Genomic DNA, 17,396 nt, shown 5'->3' with positions numbered 1-17,396 from the left:
CTCTCCTCATAACAAGCTGTGGACGGACGTCCCTTAAGCCATTGGTGGTTGGAAATTCGACATTCCCATGTCGGGGGCCAGTCTATCATAACAACAACTTGACTTTTCACATAAGTTGAACCTATTTTATCGACCCGAGGGGATCATCTGCTCGCAGGGACGAGGCCGAGGTTTCAACTCACGACCGTCCGATTGTGATCCTGGCGCGTGCCGTTGACACGGCCAACAGAGCGGGCCATTTACAGAGCCCGACTCGCTCACAGCCATCTCACGATTTACAGACCCCGACTCGCTCACAGCCATCTCGCGCTCAGCGCACCGCCACCGCTCGCGCCATTGTGCACGCGGACGAAGAAACACCACAGCATTTACGCTCGCTGCGCGTTCACTCCTGTGTGTGTGTCTGCAGCGTGTTGCTATTGTTTGACAGTTGAGAATAAGTCTCTTGCTGCTGAGAAGTGGTTAACTCTACAAAACTAACACCGCCTGCTCCGACAGGGAGCATGACGAGCGGAGAGGATGGGGCTGTGGTCAAGCAGAGCTCGTCGTGAAACAGCCGCTCCGCAGGCGGCGTGGGAGCGCGCGCCACCCACACAACTCCACACTCGACACGGTGGCGAGGAGATGTTGACTACCTCGCCTGGTATACAGGGGGTCGTGGGTTCGATCCCGAGCCTGACGCCTGCTGTGTATTTGGAGTTTTCGTCTCTCTCCACGTGGTCGTGTGGATTTGTCCCCGGGTCCTCCGGGTTTTCCCTCCACATTTAGAAACACGCGTTTAGAGTAATTGGCTGCTGTACGTTTTCACGTATTAAGCCACTTCCGTTGGGCTCTCATTTGAGACCAAGTCGCTACTGAAAAAGAGCCACATAGCTCAGTGGGCTCTACCTGGTAAAATTAAATAAGTAAAGAGAGATTTGGCAAACACACTGCCTGCCTTTAAAGAAACAAACACCGATATATACCAATCGGTGACATTTTGGCCTTTGAGCGCTTTCAAATGGCCCTTCATTTCCCTGCTATGTGTCAACACACAGCCTGAAACTAATATAAATAATCTTTGACGTTTCGGGCCATGGCCCTTATTCAGAGCACGTCCCCAGAGGCCAGAGAGACAGAAAGGGTTGTAGAGTGCAGTGAACACGATGGCGCCTGATGAGAAATCCACGTTTTTAATGACGCGTTCTTCAAGAGCCTGTGTCTGCTACTCATTAGCTCCTGTTAGTGTAACTATTCCTATGGCCATTCATAAAATGGTAATCGGAAAACATATTTTAAATGTAATTCTCATCAGGCCCTCGTGGCGTTAAGTGTCGTTTCTAAACTGTATTACCTTAATCTCTCTGCTCTCTCTGTTTATGTGTTCTGAAGAAGGACCATTGCCCGAAACGTCTACCATTACATATTTGTTTCTTTTAAGGCCACAGTGTTCGTGACGAGAGTGTTTGTTGTAATTTGCGGTTGTGTGCCACTGCTATTCCGTAGCGGCATCACCAGATAATCTGCTGTCAGTTGGCAGACATCTCGACTGGTGCCAAATGCGTGAGAGTTCAAAATCCCGGTCAGAGGAGGATTTGACTCAGCTCATCATCACTCCAAGGTCGAGAACTAACCGTCCATAGTGATCGTGCTAATGAAAAACATACCCGCCACCGGCCACAAGAACGTGGATCTTTCCACACCCCTGGCACGGGGTTAGATCGGTGAGCACTGCCCAGTGCTCGGTGTGAGCAGAGAGACGTCGTCTTTTTGGCAAAAACGATGAGTGGTGATAGAACGTCCCGCTGTCTCTCACGCATCTCACGTAAGAGCGCTCCATATTTATATATTGGATCCGCCAATCTCTTGTCGCTTTAGGAGCCTCCGTGTAGAATTGTTATTATATTGGAGCCGCCAATCACGAACGCGTGGCACAATCAGCCACGTTGGTTTTACATTTCTGCCCCAGTATAAATGTCAAACACCACCACAGATTACTGTAGAACTCATTAGTTGCGTCTGAACTAATCAAGCCACGCGCACCACGGTGCCAACATGCACCCATGGGAGCGTTCGTATTCGATTGTCATCTCTGTTGGAGCTCTCCCCCTCCCCCGCCTCCCCTCCAACCTCCCCCCCCCCCCAAGACGGTGGCAGAAATTCCACGTTCCTATGGAAGGGATCGGTTCACTCATTATACAACCACTTGATGGGTTTCCATAAGCGACGCACCTCCACTACCTGGATCGTGGTGGTATTTTATTGTCAGTGACAATAAAATACCACCACGATCACAAATCTCACAACATCATGCAAATACCGAGCATATGCTCGGCTATAGAAAACTGCATCTCAAGGTTAGCACGGTTGGCTACATACATACAACAATAACAATAATAGTGTCAAGGTTATTTGTTTAGCCAGGTTAGAAGTCAAGATACCAGGATGAGTCTCAATTGCAAGAGTGACCTGGGGCACCAACATCACGAAAGCAACAACACACAGTCAGTACAAAACAACAGCATGTGTCACTTGCTGAGACATTTAAAATATTGCAACGCATAATTACCTGCAGCGCAAATCGGCTCGGGCACATTCATCTCCAGATTGGAACATAGCACAAGTGACACAAGGTGAGACATTTAACAGGCACAGCTGCGAGTATAGTAACCGCTCGTGTGTGAACGGACAATGCGCTATGCAGTCAAAAGCAATTGCAAGTGAAGTTACCATAAAGAATGGACGGACAGTTTAACATGAAATTGTGATTTAGCTGGGAGAGGAATAGTGATCGTGATGATGGTGATGCTGATGGAGGATTACACAGGTGTACGAGGCATGGACATCAACTCACCCTCCACACGGCGAAGAACAGCAGAGCGGAGCAGAGCACGAGGGCTAGCATGTAGCAGAAGGCGACGAAGCTGAAGACCATGGTGACGCAGTGGCGGACTCCCGTCGACTCATCACTCAGCGACCGCCAACTCGACACCTGCGCTACGTGTGCGTCAGACGACGCGCGCGTGGCCTCGTGTGCATCTAGTATACGTGGGCGCGCGTGTTCCCGCTGTTCTCCTGCTCGCTCGGCCAGTGCCACTCGCTGCGAATCAGCCCGCTACTTCCACCGCCACTGCTCTGCAGCGAACAAGAGAGCCGACACGACAGCAGACACACGTGGCGTGCCTCGAGTGAATGCGTAACAAGTCGTGTGTGCAGGTGATGATGATGATGACGAGGGCGCGTGCACAATCTAGTCGGGAGTGCGAGCCTCGAATGTTTGCACGAGATACTGCTGCGGATAAGAATCCAGGCGTCTCCTCTCTCTCTTTCTGCGTCTCGTCTCTCTGTGCGTCTGCTGCTGTGTGTCTCTGCTGCTGTGTGTCTCTGCTGCTGTGTGGGTCTTCTGTCCCGGCGCAGAGGCCGCTGTGTGTTGTTATAGTTAGCGGAGTAAGTCTGCCGCCTGTCACATGCAGCCCTCGCTACTGTTGATCGCAGATAGACCGCGCCGTTCCCATCTCTCTCGCCCTCTCGCTTCATCGGCAGCGCATAAACTTGAATGGTCCGATGCAGCAGCGAGGTGCTGGCGGGCAAAGAGGGTGGGCGAATTGGGGCAGCGGGGAGGTTGGGGAATAAAGGTGGGAAATTAGGGGTGGGGGCGAAGGAGGGTTGGAGAATTGAAAGGGAAGAGCGGAGGGAGGTTGGAAGAGGGTGGAAGATTTGTGGAGAGGAGAGGAAGGTTGGGGAAAGAGGGTGGGAGATTGGAGGGGGAGGGGTGGGGAGGCTAGGGGAGGAGGGTGGGAGATTGGAGGGGGAGGGAGTTGGAAGGCGGTAGGTACGGGTGTTGGGTGGGGGGTGAGAGGGAGTGTTGGGGGATGTTGCTTGGAGGTGCAGACAAGCAGCAGCGTGGGCGCCTGTGGCTCTCGATGCCGGGGTCTGTCGGCGTATTGCGGGGAGCGGTGGGGGTGGTGAAGGCCTGCGCTGCGAACCCGATCTCCGAAGTTCGATCCCCGGCACGGTTAACATCGGTGCTGGGTGATGTCGGATCTGTTCCTGCGCGTCCCCCTCGGTCGACCCGTTATAAAATGAGTACCTGGTGCGGTGTGTAAACATCACTAACAGTCTGCTAAGGCTGCACGGGGGATCTTTGTCTTTTGTAGCGGTTCGCGCGCTGCGTTGCGAACCCGGCGGCCCGAATTGGATTCCCGAAGAAGGTCAACACCGGTGATAACGATTGTCTGAACCAGTCCTGGGCCTCTCCTAGGTCGACTCAGCCTCAAATGAGTACCTGGTGCGGTGTGTAAACATCGCCACTGGGGAGACAAAGGCAGTCGGGCGTGACTCTGGCCATCCAATCCCTCGTGTGAACGTGCCGACCCTCACAGGTGCTCGTTAATAATGCCCACAAAAGTCCGTCATGTCTATACGGGGGATCTTTGTCTTTGTAAGGAGGGTTATGTAATACTCGGTGTGCATGCGCTTGCGAGCGGTGCCGCGGGTTCTCGCACTGCGCTCCGAACCCCGCGACCTGCGTTCAAGCCCCGGCCACGGTGAGCACAACAGCGAGATGCGTCCCGGCCTCTTGTGGGGTGCCCCCAGGTCCCTCCTCTCTATCTAGCACTGTACCTGGTACAACAACAACAACAATAACAACATCTTTTATACGTCAGCAATGACTAGGAAGACAAAGGCGACCCGGCGTGGCTGTGGCCACACTACCCCATCCTGTCCTTAACAAATACGAGGCGGACGAATGCCAACCCCCCCCCCCCCACCGCTCGCTTAATTGACTCGGGGCGCGGGGCTGTGCGGTGGAAAAGCGCTGAGCGAGGGCGTCCCGTGGCGAGCGAGGCCAGATCCACCGCCTCTCCCTCCCGGATGAACCCACGACAATTTAAATCGAGAACAGCCGCCTCGATTCAGATCCCTTGGAGGAGCTCCAAGGCGAAGAAGCCCCAGCTGTTCTGTGCTCTCACTCATTCAGCCGTTCACCAAGCCAACCATTGACTCGCACACCAAGCCATACATTCACCCAGCCAACCGGGTCAACTATCCAGCGGTACTCCGACCACTCTCTCTGCCAGCCACCCACACCCCAAGCAACCCACACCCTCAGCCACCCACACATCCAGCCACTCACCCAGGCACCCACACACCCAGCCACTCACACCCCCAGCCACCCACACATCCAGCCACTCACCCAGCCACCCACTCACCCAGCCACCCAAACCCCCAGCCACTCACGCAGCCACACACACCCATCTACTCACCAATCCAGCCACTCACACACTCACAACGTTCATGGTCATCTTTTCTATACAAAGTGGCGCTCATTTCCATTGGTGACTGAGCTAATGATGAAAGTTCCTCGTTTCTATGGCAGGGCCAATCTGCGTGTAGAACCCCCTGTGTAATACCCGTGTGTGTGCAGGGTGCCTGCACGTTGTGCATCTTCTCTTGTGAACATGCTCGGGTTGTTTCACCATAGTTCAGTCGATTTCATAAATCTAATTGTACCTTAAAGAGGAAAGGCCAAACGATTGAAATGCAGCTTTTTGAAAGCTGTTTAAATGTGCACCTGTTTGGACTTTCCCTAACCTACTGTTGATCTTTAAATTTAATTCGTAAATTTAATTTCGTGTTGAGAATTAAATAGCGATTGTTTTCGTAATGTGTTAGGCTTTGATGTTTCACTTTCATCCCGTAATTGCTACGGGCTTGGGTCCATTTAAAACGGAGTTCTCATTTCAATGAGCTCTTACCTGGTTTCAAATAAAGGACTTGAATTAATTAATGAAAACATAATAATTATTATTCCCTTTGTGAATCATCAGCTGGATAAATGGCTCATGGCCATGTGTCCATCATGGGAATTGTTCCCCATACTCCGGACGCCACATGGGCGAGACGTCCACTCGCTAGCCTGGCAGACACGAGCTTGTGGGTGGCTCGATCCCGACCCTGACACCTGCTGCTGCATATTTGGAGTTTGTTGGTCTCTTCCTCTCCCCGTGGCCACGTGGATTTCCCTCCACGTTAAGAATCAACATCACGCCTTTAGAGTATTTGGCAGCTATACATTTCCACGTTATAAGCCACATCGTTTAGCTATCATTTATAATAAGGCGTCTTTCAAGACCGAGTCGACCTAGATGAGGCGTAGAATCCGTTCAGAGATCTCTTGCTGAATCGAGATGAGGCGTAGAATCCGTTCAGAGATCTCTTGCTGAATCGAGATGAGGCGTAGAATCCGTTCAGATATCTCTTGCTGAACCGAGTTCAAGTCACCGGCGTTCATCATAGCGCGACCAACGTCAACGACGACTCAGTGGCGCGGATTCACGAACACGAAGAAGAAGAATGAGAAGAAGAAGAATAAGGAGGATGAGGAGGAGGAGGCGTCGTCACAGCTGCGATGGCACCACTTCGCGACTCCTGCCGCAATTATTCTGGCTCAGCCACCTCGATATAAGCAGCGCAGCTGTTGCTCTCCGCCAACATCAACCACACAAAGAGGAATATCAGAGCGCAGTTTTCCCAACTACCGCGCCACCACTTCCTCCCCCACAATATATTAAAATGCACATGCATAAGTAAACAGCGCGAGCCTTTGATTCGATTTTAATGAATGAATGCACGAACCCAAATCAATTTACATCGCACGTGTGCCCAGCTCTGTCCTGCTCGTGGCGTTGCGTTGACAAATGGCGAGAAAAGGCGCCGCTCTGTGAAGCAAGGGTCGCCGTGGCTCGGAGATGTTAACTACCTCGCCTAGTATACAGGAGGTCGTGGGTTCGATCCCTGACGCCTGCTGCTTGTTATTTGGAGTTATGATGGTCCCCCCGTGGTCGCGTGGATTATCTCCGAGTCCTCCTGATTTTACCTACACATTTAGAATCAGCATCACGCGTTTAGAGTATTTGGCTGCTACTATAAATGTCCACGTGATAAGCCACTTCGTTGAACTCTCATTTACGGGCAGGTTGCTTCTGAAAAACATCTGCATCGCTCAGTTGGCCTTAGCATTTGTGCCCAGGTCTGTCGTAGCCATTCCCACCACCGCAACCTCCCATTAAAATAAACATGGGAGGTTGTATTGTAAAGGGCACGCGAGCAGGCTGAATGAGGACAATGTTACCAAGACGAGCATTGGAGTGGCACCCAAAGGTCAGCAATCGAGGAAACCGACAGCCAGATGGCGGTGGTCGCGATGACGGTGGTGGTGATGGTGGTGGTGGTGATGATGGTGGTGATGGTGGTGATGGTGGTGGTGATGTTGGTGATGGTGGTGGTGATGGTGGTGATGGTGGTGATGGTGGTGGTGATGGTGGTGATGGTGGTGGTGATGGTGGTGATGGTGGTGATGGTGGTGATGATGGTGATGATGGTGGTGGTGGTGATGGTGGTGATGGTGGTGGTGGTGATGATGGTGGTGGTGATGATGGTGGTGATGGTGATGATGGTGGTGGTGGTGATGATAGCGATGGAGATTTGCCACGTGTGCACCAGCCTGCTGGATCTGGCAGAAGGAAGAAAGCAAAGGCGATGTGCGGTGGCATCAGCGCAATTGACGGAGATGACCTCCTGGAACATGATTAATGCGGTGCAATATTAGCTCGCGCATCTAACAGCGCCGCTGCTGCCAGCAGCGTGCACATCAGCGGGGCTGCTTGACCGGAGACCTTGACCGGAAGAACGACAGAAAATAGGGGCCGATTTATGAACCTCCGCGAGATGATAGGTTTAGTCGGCTTCCCAAGGAGCTCGTGGGTCCAGCGCTCGAACCGCGGCACCACGAAGCCGGAGTTTTCATCTCTGAGTGGAGCAAGGGAAGACTCACTGAGTCCCACGGCGCCTTCTTCGGGAGGGTCCCGCATCTGGATGTCTGGGCCCCTTGTTATGCACATTTTGCATGCAGCAAAGACACCGGAGTGCCCAGAGAAGACTCACGGGGCATCAATGTCAGGGACCCACCGTGCTGTCGTGGCTACCTCTCTCAGCCAGCGGTGGCGACAGGCAGCAGCAAACGAAATAACAGCGTCAGGGCCCCAAGCAGCTGAGGGGCCTCGGGTTGATTAAAGACAATATCTCAGTGCGTCCAATATTATCTCACTTGAAAATCCTGAGAAAAATAACAAAACAATTAACATAAGAAGCCAATTAATCTCCCTCGCCTCTATCTTGCCTGCATCTCTCATCGCGCGACATCGCATTACACTCACGTCTGTGGCTCTTCCGTCGTCTCACGAGCAAGTTATTCTTGGGGAAAAGGGGGGCCTCCCCCCCATGCCTCAACATTTCTGCTTAGAGCCCCCCAATGGGCCAGCAACTACCACTGCGCTCAAGAGCACAAGGCGATATCTTTGCATGGTCCACCAACCCCCCTTCCAACAGCGCTGATCGCCACACGGCGCGACGCGGCGCGAGGAGTTTCGTGGACCCCCGCCCCCGGCAGCTGTTCCCGGGCGTTAACGTCAACAACGCCTCAGTAATTAAGCCCAAATGCGCCGTCGCATTAAAGTCTCCGTGAAATATCGCACGTCCATTTGGAAGCCGCGTTTATCCAGATACAATCGGTAATTTTGTCTTAGATATATCCCGCGCATTGCCCACCTATACATAACGTTGTCGTATGCATCGTTTCGAATGCGTCGCTTGTTTGCGATTGTGCATCATTTAGGGGCGAAAAATTGCATCTAAGCGCCGCTTAGAAGCACTAAAAACTCCTCTCAGCGGATTCACGGCAACACCCCAGCGGGTCCCTCCCCCACCTCCTCACCCTCAGCCCTCACCTCCCCCACCTCCTCACCCTCAGCCCCCACCTCCCCCCACCTCTTCACCCACCTCCTCACCCACCCCCACCACCTCCTCACCCTCAGCCCCCACCTCCCCCACCTCCTCACCCACCTCCTCACCCACCCCCACCACCTCCTCACCCTCAGCCCCCACCTCCCCCCACCTCCTCACCCTCAGCCCCCACCCCCCCCCCACCTCCCCCCTCCCCCACTTCCTCACCCTCAGCCCCCACCTGCGTCGCTGTTTTTGAGCTATTTCCAGAGGCGGTGGAAATCTGCGGAAGTTTTCCTTCCTCCTGCTCCACGTCCTGAACACCACCACCACCAAAAGCCACACACCACCTCGCTCGAGACGCCGGTCACCAAATCACCCGCAAAGCGCCGCCAGATATTCTCTTCAGATCTCGGAAGCGAAGTCAGATTTGAACCTGGACAATGCTTGGAATGGGCGACCACAATGCGCAAGAGATGTCAGTGGTTGCAGAGCTGCGTGGTGGACAATGCAGCGAAATATTGAACCATCACGCGAACTCATCATCCTCGCAGCGGCTGTTGGCGAACCATCAAATAAAGACGGTCACTGTGTCGCGCGATTTCAGCCGCGCTTCTGTGGCCGTCTGGAACGCTCTATTAGGAAGCCACTAGATTGAAAACTCTTTTCAATAAAACTGCTTTTTGTGTTTAGTTTGTTGTCCTTCACCCGCACCTCCGATTAGTACCGTTGGATACGTACGGTGCTAAAAAAAGTCCAACGTCGTACGTACACATCATTTGTTGTACTGCACTTCCATACCCCCGCTACCTCTTTTGCAAACCCCACATTGACCAGGGTGATGAAGTATGGTCAAATGATTCCGACGAACCGTACGAAGTGGGGAGGCCAGCATCCAGCGGTAGATTTACAAAAGGGTTGTCCCTACAGTATATATATAATTCGTATATACAACATAACAAAGCTCCGTTGTTTTTATTCCATGTAAACTACTGTTTGAGCGCCACGTCGCGAGACGCATGAATCGACCGCCATTGGAACGGCAGCTGCTCGACGCGCACCATGTTGTGTGAGAGAAGCCCCCAGGAAGGTGACATTACAGAACTACGTCTGAGGTCGCTCACGAGGGCCACGCCTTTAATATGCCCTGCTAAGAAGCGTTCACTGATTAATAAAATAAAATATAACTCAACATTTATAGATAACGCTGTGGCGTTACAAATAATATAATAGCCAACATTTTGGGCAATGTCTCTTCTTCATGGCACACAAGGCCAGAGAAATAGAGCTACTGCCCTACACTCTCACCTATTATATATTTTATTTTACAGCCCACGGTGTTATCGACGAATGTGTTGAGCTATTATGTTGTTATTTGTCCTAGTGCACCGCTGCCAACGCAGCAGCAACATCGCCAACATATTTTGTCAAATATCACGTGACACATTTTAGTGCAACCAATCGTGGCCGGGCCAAGGCCATCAACTCACTGCACTGGGTCTCAGGATCGTCATTTCGTCTCCATCATACATAAGTGGACAGAGGCCCACGCACGGTCATCAACGGTGCTTCGATCACCAGCTGCTCTTCCACTGCAGCTTATCTGTCGTGTAGCGATACTTTGCAGCGGTCTGCAGTCTCCTTTGAAGCTATATTGGGGGAGGTATTTGTAAAGGTGTAAACACGGCTTAATTTCTCAATGAATATTTTCTGGGTAGGTTGCTAGACTGGAGTAGGCACGTGACTATCTACAAGCCATTGCGAGGCTGGATTTCGGACTGTGTGTGTGTTGTTCAAATCCATCGGTTTCGCTGCACGTGGTGGAAGCCCGTTCAGGAACTGCAATCCAGCACGTGGAGAGCGAAACGTTGGACATCGGCACAACGTTGGGAAACGCATCGCAGAGCTTATAGGGCACGACCGCGAAAACCTTCGCAGTTGATATATATTTCTGAGAGCTTAACTTCCGCGGATTTCTCGTGCCCTCGGGTGGCAATGTTGCCACGAGTGGCGACCCCCTGAACCCTGGATTGATCTGACCTTCCCTGGAGCTCGGCATAGAATAATGACATTTCACTCCGCTCCCGTGCAGGGCTGTGAGGCAGCTGCACACAGCAGCCCTTTTACCAATCCACTGCTTGATGAGGGCCTCACTAAAATGACAAAGATCCCCCGCATAGCCTTAACAGAATGTTGGGGCAAGTGCTGTTAGCGAGTAGCACCTGTTAAGGTCGGTCACGGCACACGAGGCGGTGGGTGGCCAGCGCCACGCCCGGCCACCTTTGTCTCCCCAGTGCGGATGTTTACACACTGTGCCAGCTACTCACTTAAGGCTGAGTCGACCTAGGCGCTGAAAATGGGGTAACAGGGTTAATCGATTAATGGCTCATGCAGAGATGGCATCAGTGAGTGCGAGAGACACCTGACCCTCACGTGATGTTCCCATACATGAGGCAGTACAGCAAGATAGATTTATTTTTAAAACATGCTGCAGTTTGAGTTCTCCCATGTGAGTGTAACATTTATCTGGGCGCTGCCGGTAATCTGATTTCCTCCCGCAATAAATAAAGCAATTGATTATTGAAGTGACCACCACATCTCACGCATGACCCTCCTGAAAATGAGTCTTGACCTTATCGTTTTTGGAGGTGAATGAATAACAATTAACATCATACAGCAGCAATGGAGTTACACTAGACGTGAATTGTATTAGTAGTCGTGTCGTACTGCAGTAGCATTATACTGGTGTGGAAATTGTAACAAAAATATAGCAATGTGATAATCTCACCAAACAATAGTGCTTGACTTTACCACACTGATCCAGACTAGGATTGTTCTATGTGCTGATAATTAAAAGGATGATTTCGGTGGTGGTGATGATATAATGTTTCATGTGGTGATGATGGTTGGGGTTATGATTATGACACTGACAGAGTTAGTAATGCCGATAGGTAATGATGGCATTGTTGTGCTCATGACTGCTCTGATGATGTATGTATATTGAACGTCTTTCACACCGTACGTAGCCAACCGTGATAATCGGAGGTGAAGATGACGATGTTAAAGGAAACAGCGACTATCGTAATGCTGATGATGCTGTTGATTATGAATGTGGTGGCAATGGTGATAATGGCCATGATGGTGACGATGATGGATGAAGTAATGAATTAATCCAGTCGACACGGAATATTGTGGTGACGTGGCCCAGCGGTAACACGTTTGTAGCTTGTTGCAGATGTTCCCGGTTTGAATCCTGAAGGCCACCCTGGTTATAACTGCGGGTGCATTAACCGCGGGATCTGCGCTGTCTGCTTCACATTGGACGTTAAACATGCTTGAGGTCATTTGGAATGACTCGGTTATTGTGTGCCAGCGTTATGGTAAAAAAAATTGACTATAAAAAATTATCTGAAAATTCCTAAATTGGGATTACTGGGAAACAGCGCCTTCCTGATAGCCTTGCGATATTATAATGACGCGAATGCCAAATGTCCTACATTAGTCATAATTATTATATTCTTGCGTATGTCAACATCATTCAGGGTGTAATTGGCAACATGGAGACCTGCTGACCAGGAGGGGTCTTCAGGAGAGAGTTGCTGTCGTTTTGCTGTTCCTCCTCCTCCATTCAGGGGGCGCAGAAGGCAGTGGCTCACAACGCGGTCCATAGTTTGAGTTGCATGGCCAAAATCGTACTACAATGGCTTGCCTTTAATTATTATAATTACGTGACGATATGACAAACAAAGATCCCCAATATAGCCTGAGCAGATTGTTGGGGAAACGGCTGTTAGCGAGCACCTATGAAGGCCGGCACGGCACACGAGGGGCCGGGTGGCCAGCATCATGCCCGACCGCCTTTGTCTCTCCAGTAGTGGTGTTCACATTGCACCGGATACTCATTTGAGGCTGAGTCAACCTAGGGGAGGCCCAGAACATATTCAAACAATCGTTACTGGTGTTGAATCGAACTCGGATTCGTAGTGCGGCTCGCTAACCGTTGCTCTCCCGCTCCCCTTGATGATCACACACACACACAGGTTCGGTTTGCCAATCACGGCACCAAGCAGGGCTTGAGAGGAGAGGCGGTAGGTGTGGATTCAGTCTCCAGTCCCATGTGAACACAAGACACGTGCCTGCCACTGATTCGATCCCATGCTCCACGCCACTTCAAATATTTATCTGTAGCATTAGACGTTGCTTTCCGTTTATTGACCCCCGCATAAAGGTCCTAAGGTCCCGGACAACATCCCACTGTCATTTTAGCTCCGTTTATTGCCCTGTATTTTTTATGACCCATTCCATCTGCCGTTAAAAAGGAACGCCTCTGCAAGGCTGGATTGTGATCAGGATCACATATAGATAAGTTACGGATGCCTGTGCGAGAATTCTTCATTCACATGTCTGTACAAAACCAACGAATATCTTCCCTTTCAACCTGTATCCACTCTGTAGACAGATTTAAATGGAGATTCAAACTCATGGATAGATAGATAGATATTTGGACAGGCAGATATACAGATCATAATTCACAATAATCAAATTCACTCCTGCATGGAATAGGCAGATAGGCTGAGAGATATGACCGAACATATTTGTTGAAAGCAGTGGTCCATAGGCGCGTCAAGAGATATACAAGTGGACGTACGAATTAGTGCATCGCCATGTAGGCATATGGAGCGTTGCACTGTGGTGTAGTGTCAGTGTAGTCCCAGTGCCGAGCATTCTAAGCAATGGGACAACTGTAAATCACAGCTCATCAGGGCCAGTATCAGTCAGTAGGTGCCGATATTTAATAACAAAGATAAACGAGCTTTCATCTCTCTATTGTGACTCCGTCTTCCTCCTCCCATCACCAACCGTGCCTGGATCTCCCTCTCATCCCCTCCTCTTCCGCCTTCCCCCAACAACCCCATTACGGGCAATTAACGCGTCTGGAATTGGAATTTAAACTGCGCACGCATCTAATGGCTGGAGGATCATCGCACGCAACGGCGAGCTACAAGCTGGGCAGCTCAGTCCGTAGAGTGAGCCTCTCTGGAAAAAAATATTGTACGTATACCTTGAGTATTTTTATCCCAATTTTACAGCTGTGCGTTCGACGTCGTGTCTTGAGATGAAGAAATTGCTCGCCAACGACTCTCGCAGAAAGTAGGATAACATCGCCCAACGCCGCCAAGTGTCACAAATCCGCGCTGACCGATTAAGCCGCCCACACCCAGCGCACTACTTGCACAATGATGGTGTAAACTGTAATTTTATATTGATGTTGCCAAGTCCGACCTTCTCACTATCGGTGACGTGTTATTAATCCCACGTACATCGACTCCCTTGCCAAGCGCGGTCAAACACTTCCAGTATTTGCGCTCTAATGTTGTCCAGTTCGTAGGCTTTCTGTGTAATTGTCATTTTCCATTGACGTTCGCATATCCGCCTTTTCCTCAGTCCTAGCGAGTGGCATACGTGTTAGAACGTGATCTTTGTAAGATGGCATTGCAGAACTATTCATGAATGTCCCTTCAATCGCTCCTTGCCCGCAGCAGGCACAGTGTCGCAGCCTATCACGTGTCCTACACTATTATAACTATTCAAACATTCACCAGGCAAGGCCCACTGAGCTGTGTAGATCTTTTTCAGGAGCGACCTGGCCACAGATAATAGCTCAACGAAGTGGCTCGTCACGTGGACATTTATAGGAGCAGTCAAATACTCTAAACGCGTGATGTTGATTCTAAATGTGGAGGGGAAAACCCGGAGGACATGGAAAAAAATCCACGCGTCCACGGGGAAAGAGACACGGAAACTCCAAATAAACTGGTCGGGATCGAACCCACAACCTCCTGCATACCAGGCGAGGGAGTTAACATCGCACAGCCACCGTGGCGCCCTGTGCTGCCGTGGATCCGTCCGTCGCGCTGCAGTCAACCCGAAGGTGTCCTTCAGCCTCGGAGCCGCGAATATGCGGAATTAAGTGGCAGGCCAATTTCACATGATGGATTTCCTTGTGCAGACATTCGGTGACAGGCTAAGCCCACCGATTCACTCCACAGAGAACCCAGTTTAATCACTTGTATCTGAAACCTGAATTCAGAGATGGCTGAGTGGCTCAGTGGTCGTGCAGAGAGCATTGAGCTGGAATTTTGGAATCAAATTCCAAAAAGTGGCCCGTGGATTCAAGCAGGTTGCCGCATGTAGTGAGTTGATCGTCTGGTGCCGACCACCACTCACTTCCTGAACACAAAAAGGCATCACGTTTAATGTCACCCTTCACTTAATGTGGCCAAATTATATCTCTGAGACTTATAATATGTTCACACACACATACATACACGTAACTTTGCTATATGCTCCCAGATATCATTATTATTATTTTGCTTGTTTACATACGACTATTTTTTCCTCAGTGCTGCCAATGAGAGATATATGGTCGCTTGAAGGCCTCTCAGATGTAGTTCTGTACTGTCACCTTCCACGGGACGCTCTCACACAGGGGGTGATGCAGTACTCTGCGAGATATTGGGTCTCATTAAACGACACCGATAACACGAATTTGAATTGAGGAAAGACGAGAAACCCCCAGATGTGAAGCCTGTAACTCAGCAGCTCGATCTCCGTGCTACTTGACGCGACATTACCCCCCTGAGCCGTTGGGATTACTCTGAGCCTCTCTCTTCTTCGTCACTGAGATACACACATGGGTTGTGCTGCGCTCAGAGTGCTTCACCCACAATCTGAAGATCATGGGTTCAACTATCGGTCAGAGATCGATTTATGCCATTATCATAATTTCTGACAGGGTCTGTAGAATAAGTACCACCGAGTGGGGAATTCACGGCTGTTGTCATGTGGGGAGGTGAGCTCCCGCCACAGCAATATGGAATTTTCAGCGCTGGCTCAGGACCCCAAGAAATATTTGCGCTGCCAAATGCTAACTTTGAGTGTTGGAAAATACTTTAAAATTGATTATTTATCATCATCCTTGCTCTATCCACCGTGGTGTGAATGCCCCCCGTGATGCCACAACACATACAAATCCTCCACAACGACTTACGTCATTATACAGTATTAGAATTCCGCTTGGTAATGGACTGACTAGCTTGCTCTAGAATAGGATATATATTATACACATATAAAATATCTCTTTGCGTTTAGTTTGTTGTCCTAACCACGCACCTCTGATTAACACAGTTGACCACTCATGCAAAAAAGTTCAACATACACACACATACAAACACATACATACACACACATACATACACACACATACACACACATATACATTCATCTATTTGTACTGCTAGCCACCCACCTCCTCGTGAGTGGCCAGCTCGCTCACAGCACCTGCCCCAACAGTCTGGTGAGGTGAGATGGGGGAACTCTCTGGTGCTGTGAGCAGTCCCGGTGTGGCGGCTGACTCTGGCCGCCACATTGCCGGAGGCGCATTTCGTACCTCTGATGAGCACGCTTGGCTACGTACGATGCGAAAGGTAGCCTGTCTGTGTGTTGCCTGCCTGTGTGTTGCCTGCCTGTGTGTTGCCTGTCTGTGTGTTGCTTGTCTGTGTGTTGCTTGTCTGTGTGTTGCCTGCCTGTGTGTTGCCTGTCTGTGTGTTGCTTGTCTGTGTGTTGCCTGTCTGTGTGTTGCCTGTCTGTGTGTTGCCTGTCTGTGTGTTGCTTGTCTGCGTGTTGCTTGTCTGTGTGTTGCCTGTCTGTGTGTTGCTTGTCTGTGTGTTGCCTGTCTGTGTGTTGCCTGTCTGTGTGTTGCCTGTCTGTGTGTTGCTTGTCTGCGTGTTGCTTGTCTGTATGTTGAACTTCTTTCGCACCGTACGTAGCCAACCGTGCTCATCGGAGGTGCGGGGGGAGGGCAACAAACAAACACAACAATTTGTTCTAAATATATTGTTTAAGTACAAAACCCCAGCGGCTTCCTAATATCGGAAGGAAGAGCGTTCCAGACGGCCGCAGCAGCAGCGCGCCTGGAAGCGCCGCGCGATGCGGTGACCACCGTCTTTGTTCGATGGCAGCAGCCAAACTCCGCCGCGTGCGCATCGCGACCCGCGCGAGCCCCGTCCACGTGCTCACGGCAGCGCCTCCCAGCCTCCCCCCCCCCCCCCCGTTACAGCCCCCCCTCCCAGCCCCCCCCCGCCGTTACAGCCCCCCCTCCCAGCCCCCCCCCCCGTTACAGCCCCCCCCTCCCAGCCCCCCCCCCCCCGTTACAGCCCCCCCTCCCCCCCCCGTTACAGCCCCCCCCTCCCAGCCCCCCCCCGTTACAGCCCCCCCTCCCAGCCCCCCCCCCCCGTTACAGCCCCCCCCCTCCCAGGCCCCCCCCCTCGTTACAGCCCCCCCTCCCAGCCCCCCCCCCGTTACAGCCCCCCCCTCCCAGCCCCCCCCCCCCCCGTTACAGCCCCCCCCTCCCAGGCCCCCCCCCGTTACAGCCCCCCCCCTCCCAGGCCCCCCCCCGTTACAGCCCCCCCTCCCAGGCGACGAGTGACAGGCGGTGGTGACGCCAACAAGGATGCGGCGCCAGGCCCGGGGTTATTAGAATTGGCACCGAGGAGTCGGTCAAGGCGACTCGGCACAGACTTTGAGTGACATTTCTACCCAGGCTGTGGGTGGGGCGTGGAGGGGTTAGGGGT

General features: G+C 51.5%; 1 protein-coding gene across 1 annotated transcript in view; it reads right to left on the bottom strand.

Moving 5' to 3' along the window:
• The window catches only part of LOC133352596 (protein cornichon homolog 3-like), a 37,380-nt gene extending 33,814 nt beyond the window's left edge, over positions 1–3,566 (bottom strand). The window contains exon 1 of the mRNA XM_061568342.1: positions 2,834–3,566. Coding sequence (XP_061424326.1) covers positions 2,834–2,914 — 81 coding nt within the window. The 5' untranslated portion in view covers positions 2,915–3,566. The remainder of the gene's footprint in view (positions 1–2,833) is intronic.
• Between the last annotated feature and the right edge of the window lie 13,830 nt (positions 3,567–17,396).

This window comes from Lethenteron reissneri, chromosome 41, assembly GCF_015708825.2.
Source record: "Lethenteron reissneri isolate LAM-NWPU_2019-01 chromosome 41, ASM1570882v1, whole genome shotgun sequence".
Classification (NCBI taxonomy): Eukaryota; Metazoa; Chordata; class Hyperoartia; order Petromyzontiformes; family Petromyzontidae; genus Lethenteron; species Lethenteron reissneri.
Note: the sequence above shows the minus strand (reverse complement) of the source record. Positions and strands in the feature narration are given on the sequence as shown.